Source organism: Echinops telfairi, unplaced genomic scaffold (assembly GCF_000313985.2).
Source record: "Echinops telfairi isolate 266 unplaced genomic scaffold, ASM31398v2 ScPeMD7_1;HRSCAF=3_0, whole genome shotgun sequence".
NCBI classification, from domain to species: domain Eukaryota; kingdom Metazoa; phylum Chordata; class Mammalia; order Afrosoricida; family Tenrecidae; genus Echinops; species Echinops telfairi.
The window spans coordinates 8,029,608-8,048,410 of NW_022103896.1; the positions used below are offsets into that span (position 1 = coordinate 8,029,608).

Here is an 18,803-nt window from a genome sequence, read left to right on the forward strand (position 1 = left end):
CTCCACTGAGTCGTGGAGCACAAACTATGTCAGGCACAGACCTTGGGAGGACGCCATCATCATTGTCTGTGACTAGTAGGGACCCCTGTGAAAGGGCAGGACTGTGCTCCATAGGGACTTCTGGGAGGTTCCTTCTAGGGGCAGATGGCCAGCTCTTTCTCCCGTAGCGCGCTGAGCACGTGGGACCGGCCAGCCTTTGGGTCAGCAGCCAAGCGCACGCAGTAAAACGTAGAAAACTTAGAAAAACTGAGAGGAAAGAAAGCGTTAACAGCTAAGGTTTCCCCAGACCAGTGGCCGCCACTTTCTAACCATGAGGCCAGCTGTGGAATCCTGGCTGGCGTCCGTGCGCTCACAGCACAGCAGGCAGCGTGCAGACCCCGGTGTGCTCTCCAAGCTACCCGACAGCCGCCTGCTGCTGGAGCCGCTCGCCCCACTGGGGAGTCAGGGGGCGGACAGACCAAGGGCACTTGAGTCATTGGCAGCTGCTTCGGTACATATACAGTATGTGGCTCCACAGTCAGATTGAAAATGAAAATGAAACTGTCACAGATTCATTTAAAGGATGTGCATCGGATCATAAAGATTGCATTTATTTGTAAAATGTATTTACGGCTCCCCGAATAACTTTTAAATTGTTATGAGGGCCAGGACTGGCCCTTCCATCTCAAAAGTTTGCCAACCCCTGGTACAGATGAAGGCAGCACAAAACCCAGACCTGCCTTCCTCCCCAGCCCCCAATATTCAAGGGACAGCAAGATGCAAACCAAAGGGAGCTCCCTGGGCATGTCCCTGGGTGTCCCCAAGACCCAGACAGAGTCCCCCCCAAGATGACGTGGCCATGTGAGTTGGGGAGGAAACCCAGCACTCAATGCTAAATATAAAGGTGGCGTCAGGGGTGCAGGGCGGGGCAGGCAGGGTGGAGGCAGACCCTGCTCACTTGGGTATGCAAAGTCAGGAGGATCTCCCACCTGCCATCCTTGGCCTGAGACATTACCAGAAGACACGTGCCAGGTTGGCTCAGAGGACAGGCCCACACAGAGCCCAAGATGCCCACCGACTGCTGGCAGGGGGCTCTCAGGACAAAGACGAGGCCCAGGATTGCACCTCCAGCTGCTTCCTTCAGGTTCTGAGCCCCAGTTTCCCCACCCATCAAAGGTTAGGGGACAATATCTCCCGAGGTCTCCCTGCCCAGCTCTGAAAAGGACTTGTCCCTTTCTGGCCTGCCCCCCAAAGTGTTTCTCAGGCCTGGCATCCAGAGGCAGAACGGGGAGGGTCCAAGCCCGGTCCTCTCACTTTCCAGTCAGAGAGGTTGAGGCAAAGACATGTCCCACAAGCTTCCGCAAGCTCCTCCTACTCTGGCAGCCGCCCCCACCCCACCCGCCCAATCCCACTTGGAGGTTGTTTCCTAGGGACGCCCAGAAGCATGTCTCAGGGGCCGCTGTCTGTCAATCTCTGATTGGGTCCAGTAGAAGCCCGAGGGAGTGGGGACCTGGAGAGGGGTGTCACTGTAAGTCACACAGTGTGCAGTGGGGCCGTCGTGGGCAGGTGCTGGGGCAGGCAATGACCATGAACTCCAGGCTGCAAACTGTCACATTTCATTTGGCCTGAGAAGCCACCCTCAAGGTGATCCTATAGAACAGTTCCTAAGACTGTCCCTCCTTACAGGTGTAGAAAGCCTCATCTTTCACCCAAGAAGCAGCTGGTGGTTTCGAAATGCTGACCTAGAGGTTAGCATCTCCACATGTAAAAATAGGGTCCTCGTGAGTCAGCGTTGACTCGATGGCAGTGAGTTTAGTTTTGGTTTGGTTTTAAGAAGCCACACGAGGATATGGACACACCTCAGTGCTTACCTCAAAAGGCAGAGAGAACTGTGTGCCTAAAAGGCTGCAATCCCGGCAGGGTTACCACTAAAATAACGCGATCCTGTGGTCTCCAGAGGAGCCCTGGTGGCTCTGTGGTTAAGAATTCAGCTGCTACACTAAGGCTCAGCAGTTCAAACCCGCCTGCCACTCCTGGGGAGCAGGACATGGTAGGCTCCTTCCGTAGAGGTTGGCAGCCCTGGACACACTCTGGGGCTATTCTACTCTGTCCTCTGGTGTTGATGGGTTAGAATTGAGGTGGCAGCCGCAGGCATGCAGTTTGGGTGTATGCATTTTCCTCAGTGACCTTGAAGGACCAACTGAGGAGCCTCAGAAGAAAGGCCTGGCAATCTACTGCCCCCAAACCAACCTCTGAGCCCTGGGGGCATGTTCTCTGGTTCACCTGGGCATCCACGCCACTGCAGCTGGTTAGGGAGAGGGTCTGGAAAGAAAGAGCGACATGTGGTGGGGGGAGGGCAGGCTTTGCTGAAAGCATCAGGAGAGTGTGTCCAGTGTTCCTGTTCTGTGCCCGTGTGGAGAGGACCCACCCCACCCGCTTGGGATGAGTCCCTGACTGGCCCTCTGTCACCTCCAGGTTTCTACTCGCTGTCAGTGAAGCACCGGCAGGTGAAGCATTACCGCATCTTCCGCCTGCCCAACAACTGGTACTACATCTCTCCCAGGCTGACCTTCCAGTGCCTGGAGGACCTGGTCAACCACTACTCCGGTAAGCAACCTGACACCTCATGCCCAGGCACCCGAGCAAGATCCCTGCTGCGAGATCCCTCGCCCCTCTGGTACCCACCCTGTCCGTGTACGGGACATGTCATACTCATGCACCCTGCCTGGGAAGCTGCCCCATCAGCCCTGGATCCGTCCTCTCTCTGGCTCATCCAATAGTGCATGTTCTGCCCGGGCCATGCCCTCTGGGCCTCTGGGGCTGTGTGCTGAAAGGCCAAGTGTCCTCTTTTCAGTTTGTCAAAATGCTGCTCCTCTTCCAAGTCTGACAACGTCCTTGAATCAGACTCAGCGGCCGGCATCCTTGGCGCCACTCACCTGCTTCCCTTCCTTGGCCTCGTGTCCCAGCAGGGCACGTTCTGGCCTCCGCCTGCCCAGGGTCCAGGAGAGGGGCATGAGTGGCCCCAGTTGGCCAAGGCCGGTGGCGCCTTGCTGGCACCGGGCAGTATCAGGAAAGGACAAGTGTGGAATCCAGTTGTGGAGGGCTTTGAAAGCCAGGGTAGGAGGCTGAGTCTTAGCAAATGGAAAATTGACTGAACTTGCAAATAGCACAGTGGTGCGGGGGTTTCCCTGGAAGCCCCAAGTGCCTCTTCTGGCGGCTTCTTGTGTCGGGCGCAGCCTGGGGCTGTCTTTCTCCTTCTGTGATGCAGACCCTGTGTCTGCAAGTGTGCTCCATGGATGGGGTCCTGGAGCAGAGCCCCTCGTCCAGGTGATGGCTTGCCCAACAGGTTCTCCTGCTTCGGCCGGACAGGACCACCTCGTGCCTCCTCCAGCCCACTGCTGTGGTCAAGGGGCGGAGAGGCCTGGCTTCTGCTTCCTTAGGGCCTTGCTGCCTCCAGGTTCTATGGCTCCAGATCACACCCTCAGCAACTTTCTAGACAGGGTGGTCTTGAGTGGAAGAAACAAAGGGCATTTCAGGGAGAATGGAAAGGAATCTAGCGGGCTCTGGCGGGCATGTCTGGCCTTGAAAACACCTGCTGATGAGAAACAATGGCTACTTGGGAGAGACAGGCCCATGTTCCCATCCAGGCTGCCGTGTTGGTTGGAGCTGAGGGTGGCCTTAGGCAGGGTCCTGGGGTGTGGGGAGGGGGAAGCAGGAGGACAGCCCCTGGCAGGGGGCTGGAGGGATTACGACCGACTGCAGTGCTAGGTATCCCCTCCAGCCTGGCATGCTGTAGAGAGGAGCTCACCGCTGCAGAACATGAAAGAGGAAGGAGCCCTGGAAACCGACCCCCTTGGGTGATCACAAACAAGTGTGGGCTGTGGTCTTGGCCTGAATGATGCCCATCTGAGAGGTGTGGATGCCATACGTTTTGCATATGCAAAAGCAAACACAAAAGGGAGGTGGCCAGCAGAACCTGTACAAACGGGGCGGCCTCAGGCTCCCAGGCCAGGGACACCCACATCACCAGGCAGCTGCATGTGCCCTGGGATCGTGCCTGCCACCCAGAAACACATCACTGAATGGTTAGGGACCAGTTCATATCTGCACACCTCTGGGATTCTCCCCGGTCCCTCTTAGACCCCAAGTGGGACAGGTGCAGCCAGAGTCTAACCTCCCAGCAATGTTCCAGCTCAGGCTGTGGGTACCCAAGCACAGACGAGGTCTGAGGGAGGGAGCGGGCGCCAGCGTCATGTGTATGGCCCTGCATTTAAAGTGAGTGAATGGTAGGGTGGCATCCCATCCCTTTGAGGCACTCAGCTGCTAACTGGGAAGTTGGAGTGGAGGTTGAAACCCATTCTGATGGGCCGTGAGAGAAAGGCCTAGTGATCCGCTTCTGAAAAATGAGCCACAGGAAGCCCTAGGGAGTGCAGTTCTCCGCTGACGGGGCTGTGCTGAGCGGGCCGGCCTGACAGCAACAGGCAGGTTGTGTGGGGTTCTGAGCCAGCGAGATGGCTTGGGTGGGATTTCTGTGTCTCTCTATGAGCAAGCAGATGTGGGAGCCAGTGGAGGCTCCTGCCACATGCTCACGATTCTGGGTGCTATTGCTCTCTGCACACGTTTCTCTTTTCACCCACATATCTACCTTGTGAAGGAGCCCCAGTGGCACTGCCGGGTAAGCACTGGGCAGCCAACCACAAGGTCGGTGGTGCAAACTAAATGGGTGTCTTTTCCCTGCAGAGGTGGCCGACGGGCTCTGCTGCGTGCTCACCACGCCCTGCCTGACGCAGAGCACCACCGTCCCCGCCCCCGCCGCGCGGGCGCCCAGCTCTACTGTCACCCTGCGGCAGAAGACCTTCGACTGGAAGAGAGTGTCCAGGTAGGGTGCTGGGGAGCAGGGGTTCCCTGAGGCCATGTGAGCACAAAGCCTGCACGGGGGCCAGGTGCATGGACATAGCCTGCCCTGCTGGGGCACGGAGGTGGACACCCTGAGCAGGTGGAGACTTATCTGTTCCGAGGGACCCCAGAAGGCACCCAGGCCTCACACACAGGCAGCTCCAACACCCTGGGCCTTCAGTTGTGAGCTGGAAGTCCTCCTGGGCCCTTGTTGGACCCAGGCAGCGGCGCTCTGAGTGCCCTCTAGGCCCTGGGTTTGTCGCTTCCCAGTGTCACTGTCATTGAGCTGTGAGTCTGTTCAGACCAACACCAAGCCTATGGGCAACAGCAGGCAGATTTGGCCGGCCGGCGCCAGCCAGTCCCCCACGTATGACCCCTGTGTTCCACCCGTGCTAGCTGATCCCTGTCTGGGAAAGGGCACGCACTGCAGGGGTCATGGGACCCCTTGGAGCTGCCTGCACATTATTTCCTGCAAGCCTACGACAGCCCTGGAATGCAAAGTCTGTTTACATTTGTCAAGACAGAGATAGCTGGTGTTCCAGGTTTTCAAGGAAACAGAGGTTCAGAGAGGCAAAGTGGTGGGCCCAAGGCCACACAGCCCCCGATGTAAGACCCAGAATTCCAACCACATGTTAGCGGACTATCGACCAGCTCTTTCCTTTCTTTGCTCACTCTCCCATCTCCTCCTCTTTCTCCCTTTGCCCACCCCCAGCCTGCAGGAGGGCCCCCGTGGCGCAGAGAGCCCGCTGGGTGTGGACGAGTCCCTCTTCAGCTACGGCCTGCGTGAGAGCATCGCCTCCTACCTCACCCTGACGGGGGACGAGCATGCCCCCTTCGACCGGAAGAAGAAAAGCCTGTCCCTGCTGTACACCGGCAGCAAGCGCAAGAGCGCCTTCTTCTCCTCGCCGCCCTACTTTGAGAACTAGCCCGCGCCGCCACCAAGGGACCGCTGGAGGACGATGAGTTGGGGAGCGGCAGGGCCTGGGGGCCCTCCTCCAAGGCCAGGGGGTCCCTGGGGATTCAGGTTCTCATCTTCTCCACACTGGGACAGAGGACACCCCTCCCTGTGAGGTCACCGCCTTCTGACTCCACCGGACACTGTTTCAGGGACCTGCGTGCTGTGCCGGCCTATGACGTGTGATGTGCTTGTCCAGAAACAGCCTGCGTGGCCACCTGCTACACACACTCCAGAGAACTACTGCCGGAGAAGCCCAGGAGAGTGGCCCTGGGCGCAGGGCAGCCGTGGCAGCTGGGTGGTCCGCACGGGCAAAGGGACTCTGAGCTTTTGGTATCCCCCCCCTTGGGGCCTTCGGCATGTACTTCTTTGAAAGGAACCGCAGCGACACTAAGCATTAGTCTTCCTTCCGCTCTGTTTTGTGCGACAGTGGGGAGTCCAGCTGGGATGGGAAGGAATTATAGGCACCCCTCACCCCCAACTCCAATCTCTTAGCGGGCTCCGAGACACCATGTCTGTGCCTCCCCGCTTCTGAAGAGGGTAGGGACCAACGGGAGCTGGGGGAGGCCGCAGGCCGGGGACAGATAGGGTGCCCAGGCGTGGGGTGGCCTTAATGATGTCCAGCCAGGGCTTAGCAACACAGAGTGCGTGGCAGTGGCTGAGAACCTGGCCTCCGGAAGCCACCCACTGTTCACTCATAATTATAGTTCTGTGGGAGATGCCTGGCCCCCCAAACCAACCAACCAACAGCCCTAACAACCACAAAAGATGGTGAAGCCCCACGCCCATCAGCAATGTGAACTCACAGAGAGCTAGGGGAGCTAAAGGGAGGGTTCAGCTCCTGGCTTAGGATGGGGTGGGATGCAGTTGGGGAGCGTCCAGGTGCTCCCATTCCATTGAGTCTTCGGGGTGGGATGCAGGTAGTGAGGGGGTTGAGGAAGTGAGAATGGCAGGTATTTGTCGAAATAGAAATGCGTGCGTTCTAGAGAACAGATCCACTTCATATTTTATTTAAGGGGTCTCGGCCAGGTGGTGGATTATGTGTTGGCTACTAACCTCAAGGTCTGAATTTTGAAGCCACCAGCCAGCCCATAGGAGGAAGATGAGGCTTTCAGTTTCTGGAAAGATTCAAAGTCTCAGAAGTCCACGGGGCTCATTCTACGCTGCACTATAGGGTCCTTATGAATTCACACCTACTCAGTGGCCTTGAGAAGGTTTTATCCAGAGAAGGGTCTGGCGTGCAGGCAGGGAAATGCTGGGCTGGAGGACGAGTTAGGAGAGAGAGAGCAGCCTCACCCTGGGGTATACCATTCCCAGCGAGAAGAAGGGCAAAGAGGAGAGGGTGGGTGCCCTCTGCAGCCTTGAGGAAGGGGCTTTGGAAGAATCGAGGTCCTACTTACCCTGTTTCTGGGGGCCTTGGGGGAGGGTGCATGTAGTATTTCTTGTGCCTGCTGGGAGCAGTCTCTCTGGTCCCCACAGACCTGGGGTGAGTGGGTGCTCTAATGGTACAGTATAAACATTGACGTGAGTTTCTGTGTCAGGGGATCTAGGGGTGCAATCCTCCACAGTCCCCAAATGCCTGCTTGCAAGGGGCCCGCCCGCCTCTTTGGAAGAGTTGAGCACAGGGAGCAGGCATGACTGTCGGACCCTGGACAGTGTGCCCTGACTCTCGTCTTGTGTTCCAATGTGTGTCATATGACTGGAGCATTGGGGAGCTCTGGGAGGGATTTCTGTGTGGGAAGCATTTCTCTTTGCTAAATGGTGTATTTATTCCTAATTAAGATAATAAATATGGAACTCTTGGTGTGTGGGAGAGTTTCTTGAGGGGGGCAGTGGGGGGCGGGGCAGCTTATGCAGAAATCCTGCAGGTTTTGAATTTTCAGAAGCCCATGCAAGGGTGGTGGGGGGAGGAGAGGAGAAAGGGGCCCTCGAGGGCCTGCCCAGCAGCCTCCCTTTGAGGGGTCCTGCCCCACCGTAGGAAGAATGCTAAGACTTGAGGGTGGGCATATGGGGTAGAAGGAGGGAGAGAGCAGGGAAACCATTCAAAGCCATAGTCACGGACACTCTATACCCCACTGTAGGAACCCTGGTGGTGTAGTGGGTTACTCACTCAGCTGTTACCTGCAAGGTCAGCAGTTCAAAACTACCAGCTGCTCTGTGGAGGAAAAACGAGGCTTTCTACTCCCGTGAAGAGCTAAAGCTCACAGGCAGTTCAACCCTGTCCCACAGGGGCCCTGTGAGTCCACAGTGCCTCCATGGCAGTGAGTCTGCTTTGGGGTGACATCCACTCTGTTCCTCTGGCTGTCATGCGAGATACCTGCCTGTGATTTTCTTCTAGAAAGGCCTTTCCTGCAGTGTTGTCTCTCCACACCATCGAGTCGATTCCAATTAATTGTGACCCTAAAGAACAGAATAGAACTGCCCCTGTGGGTTTCTAAGACTACAAATCTTTATAGGTGTAGAAAGCCTCGTTTTTCTCCCACAGAGCAGCTAGTGGTTTTGAACCACTTAACTTGCGGTTGGCAGGCCAATACATGACCCACTACATCACCGGGACCACTTTTTTTAGATGTCTATTAAATACCAGGCACTGCTCTCGGAACAAGGTGCCCTGGTGGCTCAGTGGCTCATGAGGTGGCCTGATAGCCCCAAGACCAGTAGTTCAAAACCACGAGGCTCTTCAAGGAAGAAAGATGAGGCTTTCCACTCCCATAAAAATGACAGTCTTGAAACCCACAGGGGCAGTTCTACTCCGTTCCACAGGGCCACTGCCAGAACTGATTCTAAGGCAGGGAGTTTGGAGAGGAATTTGCTATCAGAACCAAGGATCCAGCTGTGAAGGGCATAGGAGACCCCCCTGGGGAGCTAGGACAAGGCTCTGCTGGGTGGGAGTGCGGCGGCCCAGTTAGGCGGGAAGCAGGAGCCATGTGCCCTGAGGTCCCCAGGGATCCAAGGTACCTGGACTGTTCTCCAGTGAAATACAGAGAAAAAGCACAGCTGCTCCTTAGGGTTTCCTAGACTGTACGTCTTCCCGGGAACAGTCAACCCCATCTTTCTTCTTCCTGCGATCTACAGCCCAACACTCACCCCACTGAGCGGCTAGGCCTCCTCAAATCACTGCTCAAACCCAAAACAAACTCACTGCCATTGAATCCATTCCAGCCCACAGTGACTACTGCAGGACAGGGTGCCTCCCTAGGTTCCCAAGACTGTAGCTGTTTACAGGAGTAGAAATCCCTGTCTTTCTCCTGTGGAGGGGCTGGTAGTTTCAAACTGCTGACCTTGCAGTTAGCAGCCCAACTCGTAACCACTACACCACCAGGGGCTCCTGCCAAATGACCACTGGCAGTGTGTAGATAGTCTGAAGAAAGGAATGCTCCAGGGCTATCGGGAAAGGAGAAAAGACAAATGGCGCATCTTGGAAAGACTGCCTCGTGAACCTGGGGGCACTCTGCCGAGTGAAATGAGCCCATCGGAAAAGCACAAAAGTCCCCTGAGGCCTCCGCTGAAAAAGGCCAGGGAAAGACTGACCAACAGCAAGGAGCATTCTTTCCAGGTGATGTGGGTGGGCACCCGGGGGACTAACTGGAGGTCCGTACTGACTCACGCGTGTGGCTGAAGGGATGAAGGGAAGGGCTATATGGGGGAGGGGAGGGGCAGCGCAAGGCGACTGAGGCAGAGAAGACACTGGGAGGAGGTACGCCCGGAGTGAAGGGCAAGCCAGGTCAATCCTACCCCACACCCACCTGCAGCATCAGCATGCCTACAGGTGATGCTCAGGCTGAGATGTAAGCCAGTGGGGATAGACTACAGCCGTGAAGACGGGCAGGCTGGACAGGGGACGGTTCTGCAGATGTAGTTATACGAGCCACAAGCTTATCGGCCAATACAGTCCAGCAAGGGGGGCAAAGTGTTGAACACATCTGCGTCGTAGCAAACATCTGTGGGAAGGGGTTGCTGGGACTGGGGGCTCAGGGCCGGTCTCAGGGCCATCAAAGTCAATGAGCGCGATGTTAGCTTTCTGGGGTGGTATACCTCGGGGTTTGTTTGGCGGTCCTGAAAAGAATTCACGGTCCTGAAAAGAATTCACACAGCCAAAGCACGGTTGTAATCCTAGTGACCTTTAGGAGGAAAAAGGAAGATTTGGGCTTTACAGTCTTAACAATTACCACGCCATTTCTTGAAAGCGCACAAGGCTGTATGGAGACTGTGCAGGGGTTCATGGCTGAAAGACCACATGGAAAGAATCCAGGAACAGGAGCACAAAAACCACGCTTGTGGAACCACGAAATCCCAGGGGCCAAGAGAGAGGCCTGAGAGGGAGCCAGGCCCCAGGCTGAGCAGAGCATGTATGCCCAGGTGCAGGAGAGAGTCCCACCCTCTGCCTGCCAAACTCACCTGAATGAGAAAGCAAAAGAGCCCACGGCCTGGTTTTATCCCCTCTCAGTCCCACTGGCTGCGGAGGTGTGGCTGGTGTATTGGCCAACCTTATTGGTTGAGTTTAGGCGCACCTGTGTGATGTCAGGTTGTTGGTGCCTAAGGTGGGTGTGCCCAGGTTGGCTTCGTCTGGACCTATGGAGCTTGTGTCTGAACATGCTCGGTTCCAGGTGCCTGATTTATTTCCAGATAAGTACACATGTGAACCATTAGACAGTCTCAAGACCGGTGTATCGTCAGCACCCTGAGATAGATAAATGCGCTGCAGAAAACCTGACCTCAAATCCACAACAATCTTTATGCTAGTAAATGCTATGACACAAGTTCTGTGCTTAAAAGAAGCTCGGAGGCCGTGCCTGTCAATCCATGTTAACAATACCTCCTGAGGTTTCCTTTGGCATCTAAGCCACACTTCAGTGGGCATTGCCATCCCACAGCTCTTGCCATAGGCTTACCTAAACTGCTCACCTGCTTTGTCTCTTCCAGAAGTCATCAGACTACTGATGACACTGAGCCAAGGCTGCCAATCCCAGGATCACCAAGGCCTGGTCTACCTCAACCCCACTCACCGTTGTCCCCTACGTGGATGACAACCCTCCCCCACAACAGAGCAGGAAGGGTGTGGACCCAAAGCCCCACGTCAAACACTCTCTCCACCCAGTATCCCCAAAGATTTGGGTCCATACTCCATCAGTGGGGTATGCAGTTCACTAGATTAGAGCTAAAGGGGGCTGTCTCCCCAAATGCCTACACTAGATGAAAATTAGCCACCCATGTCACCATCAAGGGATTGCAGGGAAGTCAGGTACCCATTAGACACCTGTGGGAAAACACCTGGGCACCGACGATGTGACATCACACAGGTACACCTGAACTCAGCCAATAAAGCCTGTCAGTACCCAAGCCATGCCCCATCCCGTAATGCAGGAGGGGGATAAAGACAGGGCCTGAGTCCCTGCTCTCTCGCTCTTGGCCTCTGGAGACTCCCTGCTCTTGGTTCCGCATGCGTGGCTTTTGTGTCCCTCTTCCGGGATTCTTTTCACATGGGTTGTCCCGCTCTCCTGACGTGGCCATCTTTAGTCCCAAGCTCCGTGCAGCTCCCCGCATGGCCTTGTATGCTTCCCAGAAGTAGCATCTACTTTTTGAGACTGTAATACCTGAAACGTTCCTTTCCCTCATAAAAGTCACTGGGATTGACAGAACCGCTTCTGCCACGGAATTCTTTCAGTGTTGTGACGGAAGAACCCAGGTCAGCCATCCCAGAAACCAAACAATAACATAGTCCACCAAGACAATATTCTACTTCCTACTTTGGTGAATAGTAACTGGCGTCTTCAGCATCTCTTCTTAATGCGATCGAAAAATGGCATTGTACGGTGTGTGAAATATATGCCAGTGAAACTCCTTTTAAAATTCTCTGAGTGGCTATTTTAAGTGGATCTATTGGATGCTCCCCATCTAGAGGCAAGAAGAGGAAAGGAATTCAAAGGTGCATGGAAACAATTAGTCCAAAGGTCCAATGGACCATGCAAACCTCTGCGCCCACAACCCTGAGACGAGAAAGAGCTAGACAGTGGCCCCCACCACCTCTCCAGAAGTAATCACGAGAGGAGGTCTAGGAGTGGGAGAAGAATGTGGAACAAAACTAAAAATAAGTAAAACAACCACCCTTACGGATTTGGTAGAGACTAGAGGAAGCCCTGGAGCTGGGGCTCTTAGGTCACTCCCCACGCCCCCTTTCAAGCCTAGACCTGAACTCGCCCCCATGGCTCAACTTCCAAACAAACAACAGACAGGCTGACAGGGTGAACAGGAACAGCAGTGGTGTGGGAAGTCCTTGGGCCAGCCAGCGCTAAGAGATCAGACAGGCAGCATTTGCCCAGGGATAAAGCTCAGAGGGCAGAAAGAGAGAGGAAATTGGGGTGGATGGGAGCACAGGGCAGAAGAGAAAAGAGAGCTACCACATGGTCGAGGCTGCAGTGAAAACCACAAAACACAACGTGGGGTACTTATTAGTGAATGGAAAATATATTTACCCCGTGACTTTCCCCCAAGCCACAAAAACAAAGTATATAAAAACAAACAGCTAAACCCACTGCCTTTGAGACGATTCCAACTCCTATGGCCCTCTAGGGCCGAACAGCATAGCCCTTGTCCTGCCTTGTCCCTCTTCCTTATCCCTTTCTGACCTTCATCCCCAGACGCTCTCCTGTGCGTGGCTGCTCTGAGGATCTTCTGAAGCTGTAACCTTTACGGAAGCAGACGGCCACTTCTCTCACCCACAGAGCAACCTGTGGGCTTGAACTTCAGACCTCTGGTTAGCAGCAGAGTGCTTAACCCTGTGGCACCAGGGTTTCTTGGGCCAAACAAATGGATCATGAATCACCAACACATCACGGGAGTCTCTCCTGCCTGTTGGCCCAACAGTTTTGGTCCCAAACTTGGCGAAAAGACTTCTGATTTAATGTGAGGCTAAAGCACCCTCTCTCATGGCCCCACCTCGGTGGGTGTAGTAAACAGGTAGATGCAATTGTAGCTCTCTTCATTCCAAACCCTTCCACAAACACCCCCACAGCGGCAGGGAGCAGGTGTCTACGCGGCTCCCCAGAAACTTGAACAGAAGGGATGGTTTATTTATAAGCCTCTGCCATGTGTTAAGACAGATGACGTTTTGAAAGATCCCTCAGACGCCCAAGGCCTCGGATTGAAGTTTCTGGAGAGAGGTCTGGGTGTCTGCTGGGTCCCAGTGAGTGGCTGGTTTCTGCTGGGACCTTGGAGCACTGTGTCCCCCTGGCACCTTGTCCCCTCAAGAGAAGTTGCAGCCAGGAATGAGGCCTTGTGTGCAGCAATAGGGCTGGTTTTTTCAATGTTATCAGTTACATTAACTAAGTCAAACTTGGCTAATGGGTGCGTGCTGGTCCCTTCTGAGGGATGTTTTATAAAAGAGCAGACCAGAGAACCACCCGGGGCTGCAGCAGCTGAGAGGGATCCTCGTTGGAGGGGACCGAGGGCTTGGCCCTGTTGCCACCGGGCTCCTGGCTTCCAGCCTTGAGCATGTGTGAGAACATTATGGCCTGTTCTCTCTAGGAACCACTGCCTGCGAGTCGCACAAAACAACGTTTGTGTCAGAACTCCTCCCACTAAGGAGGACCCCCTTCAGAGGAGGCAGCTTCAGGGAGGTCTAGTGAGTAAGCCACTACACCATGGGAACCCTTACTAGGTAGTGTGGCAAATTCCACCATCTAGCAACACCACCGGGCACCAACTTGATGAAATAAAGTGTCAGTCACCGTCAAAACAATGTCACAGCATGGCTTGTGCTGGACCAACTGGGCTATGCCATTATCATCATCACCATCATCACCATCATCATCATCATCATCATCATCATCATCATCCCAACAGTATCACCATCACCACCACCTCAAAGGGACTCCCGACCAGCCTGGGGACTCACTGGGGTGACTCCTACTCTCTGCTTGCTGATGGCCGGCTTCACTCCACAGTCAAGGGCTCAGTGGGCCAGTAACAAGAAAGGAGGGGCCTGTGAGCTTAAAGTCGCCCAACACTGCTCCCTGAGATAAGGCCACCAGGAGCAAGGACGCCGGGGCCCAGCCCGAGTGAGCGACATGGCCAAGCACAGAGGCCACAGGGGAAGTGACACTGGGGAGTAGACAAGGTGATCTGCCTTTCATTCTGGCCCACTTCAGAAAACCTGTCCAGTGCAGGCCAGATCTCCTCCTCCACCAGCAAGCTTTACAGCCCCAGTTCCAGGCCCTCTTACTGTCTGGAGACAAGGGGCCGAGTGAAGGCCACAATGAGTGGTCCTGAATGGACTACTTGGGAGAACAGAGCCCCTTCCCCAGCTAGAGCAGAGGTCCCTTTAGCAGTGAGCGGGACGGAGTCCAGCAGTCCTGCCGAGTGTGGCCCCATGCCCACGTGGAAAGATGGTCACAGCGGAAACCACATGCAGGGTGGTGAAGGATCATCAAAACCCAAGCATTTCAAGGTAGGTGGTCTCGGGAGGCAATGAACGCCACCTTCCGGGCTAGTGCCCAGTCACTCACCATCAGCACAGCCCTCTGGAAGAGTCTGTCCTTCATGGCTCTTGGGGTGAGAAGGTGGATGCCAGCCACGTCGGCCCCGCCTCGGTCTGCCGCCAGAGTCACACGCCGAGGGTCCCCACCGAACTCTCCAATGTGGGTCTGTACCCAGGTCAGCACCGCCACCTGGTCCATCAGACCCCAGTTTCCATTCCCTTCGCCAGGCCCTTCAAAGAGAAGGAGAGCCCGCGCTAGTGACATCCAATAATCCTGGGCTGGTCCACCCCGGGTCTGGGTTCTACGGGAGTGTGAGCGCCCCCCGGCTCTTTCCCCCACAGGTCAAGCTGTTGTTTCCAAATTCAGGATGGGACCGTGGGAAGAACATGGACTTCAGTCACTTGAATTCTAGTCTTAGCCTTTGCTGCCTGGGAGACCGGGGCCATGTCAGCCCTGCTGGGTGCTGGCTCTCCCGGCGTAAAGGAGGCACAGTCTCTGTGGCCAGGGTAGGAGTTCAGATGGCAGATGGTGCAGGCTCAGTAGCACTCTGTCTGGCCCAGTCGGTGGGAGGAGACAGCACCCCACCCCATCCCACTCTCCAGCCCAGTGCCTCCATCCTCTCTGGCCGGGACTGCTCAGCTCCCTGGCCCCTTCCTTCCACGTCGGAGTCCACGGGGACCTCCCAATAGCCATCAGCAGGGTGAGCTGTTTCCTTCCTTTGTTGACTCAGTAAACACATGTTGAGAGCCAGCAAGGTTTCCTTGTGTTTTCTAATGGAACGATGCAGACACAAAGTCATAGAAATAGGCTCTTCTCCTGAATTGCTTGGGACCCTGCACGTCCTCATCTTTGCGATTGACCTCCAAGCTCACAGGGTCCACCTTCTCAGTCCATGCCCCCAGACTCTGAGGGGCAGACCTCCTTCTCTGGTGGCATCATGGAACACGTATTGAACTGCTAGCCGCTAGGTCAGAGGTTCAAACTCACTCCGGGAGACAGATGAGGATTTCTGCTCCTGTGGGAATGTACAGCCTCGGAAACCCACGGGGCTGCTCTGCCCAGTCTTACAAGGTCAGGATGGAAGGTGTGGTCCTTTATTTTTCTGGTTTGATGGGAAGCCCACCTCTTTCCGTCTGCACCACGGAATGTCATCAGAGCCCATGGCTTGGGTTGCCACCAACATGCTGATGACCATGGGTGTCTGTGCCCACCTCTAGGTTCCTCACATTCCTCCACGCAGCCAACAGTCATCCAGAGTGGAAAACGAGCCCCACCCCCACGCTGGACCTCCAACCAGCGGCATTTCATGGGTGATACCCCCACTCAGCCTGTCATGCTCCAATAGCTGTGTGCTACCACAGTGCTGGAAGACAGGTCACCGGTGGTTTAAATAGGAGCAGGGCCTTCCTCAGCAGTGTCTGTGGAGCTTCCACACCCAGACAGACTAGGAAGACAGGCCTGGCAGTCTAATTGGGAGGCTCGGCCAAGGAAAGCCCTAGAGAGGGCAGCAGAAGACTGTCCGGGCCAGTGTTGGAAGAGGGGCTCAGAGGTGGGGCCCCTAGAAAGGCACAGAGGCTACACTGTGAACAGGACGCAGGACTGGGTCACGGACCACCTGCTGCACGGGAGATCTCCATGAGTTAGAACCTTCCAGGGACACCTCGCCCCAAACCAGGGTGATAGCAGCCCTCCCTCCCTCAGTCGTCCTAAGGTAGCATTCGTCAGCATTTCTAAAGGGAACAGAGCAGAGCCTGGCCCAGAGGGGGTTTCGTTAAACAGAAGGGAGAGACTGTTTAGGTGCCAGCCTCTTCTTCCAGCTGCTGCAGGTGGGCAGTTCCTGGGTAGCACAGCACCCCAGAGGACGCCGGGCCTGGGTTTCCCATGGGTCCTGCAAGGAGGCTGCCAGAGCTCAGGGGAGGTTTGGTGACTACAGCACACATGGGATTCCCCTGTCCACCAGGCGAGGTGTCCTTCCTCTGTCCTCAAGCCCTGTGGGAGCCGCCAAGCTGTCTGCCCCCCTCAGGTTGCCACGGCCAAGTGCCCCTCGCTGCACTGCTCTGCCCCAGAGGGAAGGAGGGTCACCGTGGCGGTGGACAGGGGCTCCTGTCACCCACCTGACCCCTGCTTCCTTCTGAGGAGAGAATCCCCCACGCCCAGCCGCAGGAAGCCCCTCAAGGAAACGGACTTGCCCCGTGACTGCAACCACAGACTCCAACCAAGGACTTTGAGGAAGATGAGCCAGGGCTGCGCTGTGCTTGCTCAAGCTGCCCTGCCAGCCACCCGAACGAGTTTCCAGAAGGAGACGGACTCTCCGTCAGGCCAGCGTCTGTGGGTGAGATCCCGCCGCCGCCCCCACAGGAACGGGCGCCACAGGGAACTTGGCTCGCCTCTGTCTAGCAGTGGCCTCATGCTAAGCCAGAGAGCCAGTGCGTCTGGCCAGCAAGATGGGCTCCGGATGTCCCCCATGTCTGTCAGAGGGAGGGGGGCCATCCACCCTGTGTTTGGCAAGAAGAGTGACATCGCAGGCCCCCAAAGAGGGAAGCAGAGTTGCACGGGACATCTCCTCTTTGGCCTGTATGGCTCCTCCTCCTCATGCCACCAACCCTCCCGAGCCACCCTGCAGCCCCACCTCTGGTCTTCTGCTCAAGCTGAACACCCCCCGGCCCCTCACCCACCATCCAGCCCTTTCGTTCATCTCAGCTCCCACCCGAGGAGCCTGCCAGAGCTTCTCCCAGAAAATGTGTCAGGTTCCAAAGGAGATGCTCAGGAAAAGGAGAGTCAGCCCTGGCCAGCCCAGACTACTTCTGACTAGGCCCCCTCACCCTGATTCCTCTGCAGGTAGGGGGACCCTCTTCCCCATGGTGCAGAGGGGAACGGGGACTCAGAGGGGCAGTGCCTGTCCCAGGGTGCAGAGTCAGTGCAGGGCCATAGGGCAGCAGGGCGGGCAGTGGGAGAGTTGGCTGTGCCCAGGCGCTCCTGTAACTGCTCTGGGGGATGCAGACGTGGGTGTTTACACTGGTCCCGGGCTCACTCTGCCAGAATTGGAGGTTCGTGACTGGAGACAGGGCAGGCTGGTCTCCACAGGTGGCCGGAGGACAAAGCAGGTGGGATGGGTGTGACTGTCCCGCCTCACACCCAGGGGGCTTCCTGGTGGGCAGTAAGGCTGCTCCCCAAGCCTCTTTGCTCTCCAGGTGGAAGGGAGCCCTGGAAAAGCCTGGCTGTGCTGTGTCCTCACCATACAACCGCGACCACCTTATGGCCACCTGAACCTCCTTGGGCCTCTGTGTCCTCTTCTAAGTCTCTCAATCGAGTCTGCAAGCTTTGGGGGGCAAGCTCCAGACACACAGAGAGTGTCCCTGCTGATTACACCCCAGGTTGTCCGCTGCTGGGCAGGTGGAGGGCAGTTCCCGCGTGGGGCCTCGGCACAGGCGGTCGGTCATTCACACTGTTGCCAGAACTCACCAGAACTCAGAAAGCCAAAGATGCCCACTCGGTAGCCGGCAGTGACCACGATGAGGTTTCCCACAGCGGCCAGGAAGGAGCCGTCGATAGCCAGCTGTGCCCGCCTCTCTGGGCCCTCAAGGGTGTTGTGGAAGAAGACCAACACGGGGGCACTGGGGGCCTGGGGACCGAGGAATGCTGCGGTCAGAGGTGGGCCCACTTCAACTGCAGAACTCAGGGTCCAAGCTCCCCAGGCAGGGTCTTGCCCACCTCACTCTCCCCTTCCCTCCACCCTGCACCTGTGCCCTCTGCTCCCTCCATTTCACTTGGTCCAAAGAGGGAAGATGCTTGGGGCAAACACAGTGACAAACATGTCCCGAGCCCCCCTCAGGGCACCCCGCAGACTTCTGACACCCAGTCGGTTCCTCTGGTAACCCATGAACCAAGCCAACAGTCCTTGAGTCCATTCGGCCCATAGTGGCCCTTTATAGGGTTCCCAAGATGGCACATCTTCATGAGAGTGAAAAGTCTCATCTGTGTCCTGGGGGGCAACTGGTAGATTTGAATGGCTGATCTTGACCTCCCCCCACCACACACACACACCTCCCTGGGACTTCCTCTCCCATGAGCCACTGCTAGCGGAACTTGTGGTCCTCTAAAGGCCAAAAAAAGTGCCATTTCCCACGACCTGGCTTCCTCTGCCATAACCCAGCACCGACAAGAGAGCTTTTACAGATGTGTCTGGAGACCATAGCTGCTTCCCAACACCACCTACAAGAGTCTGGCTCACAATAGCGCCTTTGTCAATGTGATGGGAGACTGACACCCACCAGGGTGGGAGAGGCCCTGGTGACGCCAGGAGAGCCCTACAACCTCAGAAGCCAGTGGAAATCCAGATGGGAGTAGGGAGGCAGACAGTGTGGCCTGAGGGACCCCTGAGAGGAGGAGAAAGGTGAGGTTGGCAGACTTCCAACAGCAAGGAGTTGAGAGTACTTCCCTCTGGGGCTCAGTACTCACTTCACCCTCAGGGACAAGGGCTCAGTACTCACTTCACC

General features: G+C 56.2%; 2 protein-coding genes across 2 annotated transcripts in view; one reads left to right on the forward strand and one right to left on the reverse strand.

Moving 5' to 3' along the window:
- SLA (Src like adaptor) overlaps nucleotides 1-6,841 on the forward strand; it is a 53,824-nt gene extending 46,983 nt beyond the window's left edge. The window contains exons 6-8 of the mRNA XM_004697384.4: nucleotides 2,455-2,586; nucleotides 4,720-4,858; nucleotides 5,588-6,841. Coding sequence (XP_004697441.3) covers nucleotides 2,455-2,586; nucleotides 4,720-4,858; nucleotides 5,588-5,801 — 485 coding nt within the window. The 3' untranslated portion in view covers nucleotides 5,802-6,841. The remainder of the gene's footprint in view (nucleotides 1-2,454; nucleotides 2,587-4,719; nucleotides 4,859-5,587) is intronic.
- The window catches only part of TG (thyroglobulin), a 189,613-nt gene that overhangs the window by 63,915 nt on the left and 106,895 nt on the right, over nucleotides 1-18,803 (reverse strand). Inside the window, exons 40-41 of the mRNA XM_004697385.1 lie at nucleotides 17,770-17,929; nucleotides 14,335-14,537 (exon numbers count right to left, since the gene is read on the reverse strand). Coding sequence (XP_004697442.1) covers nucleotides 14,335-14,537; nucleotides 17,770-17,929 — 363 coding nt within the window. The remainder of the gene's footprint in view (nucleotides 1-14,334; nucleotides 14,538-17,769; nucleotides 17,930-18,803) is intronic.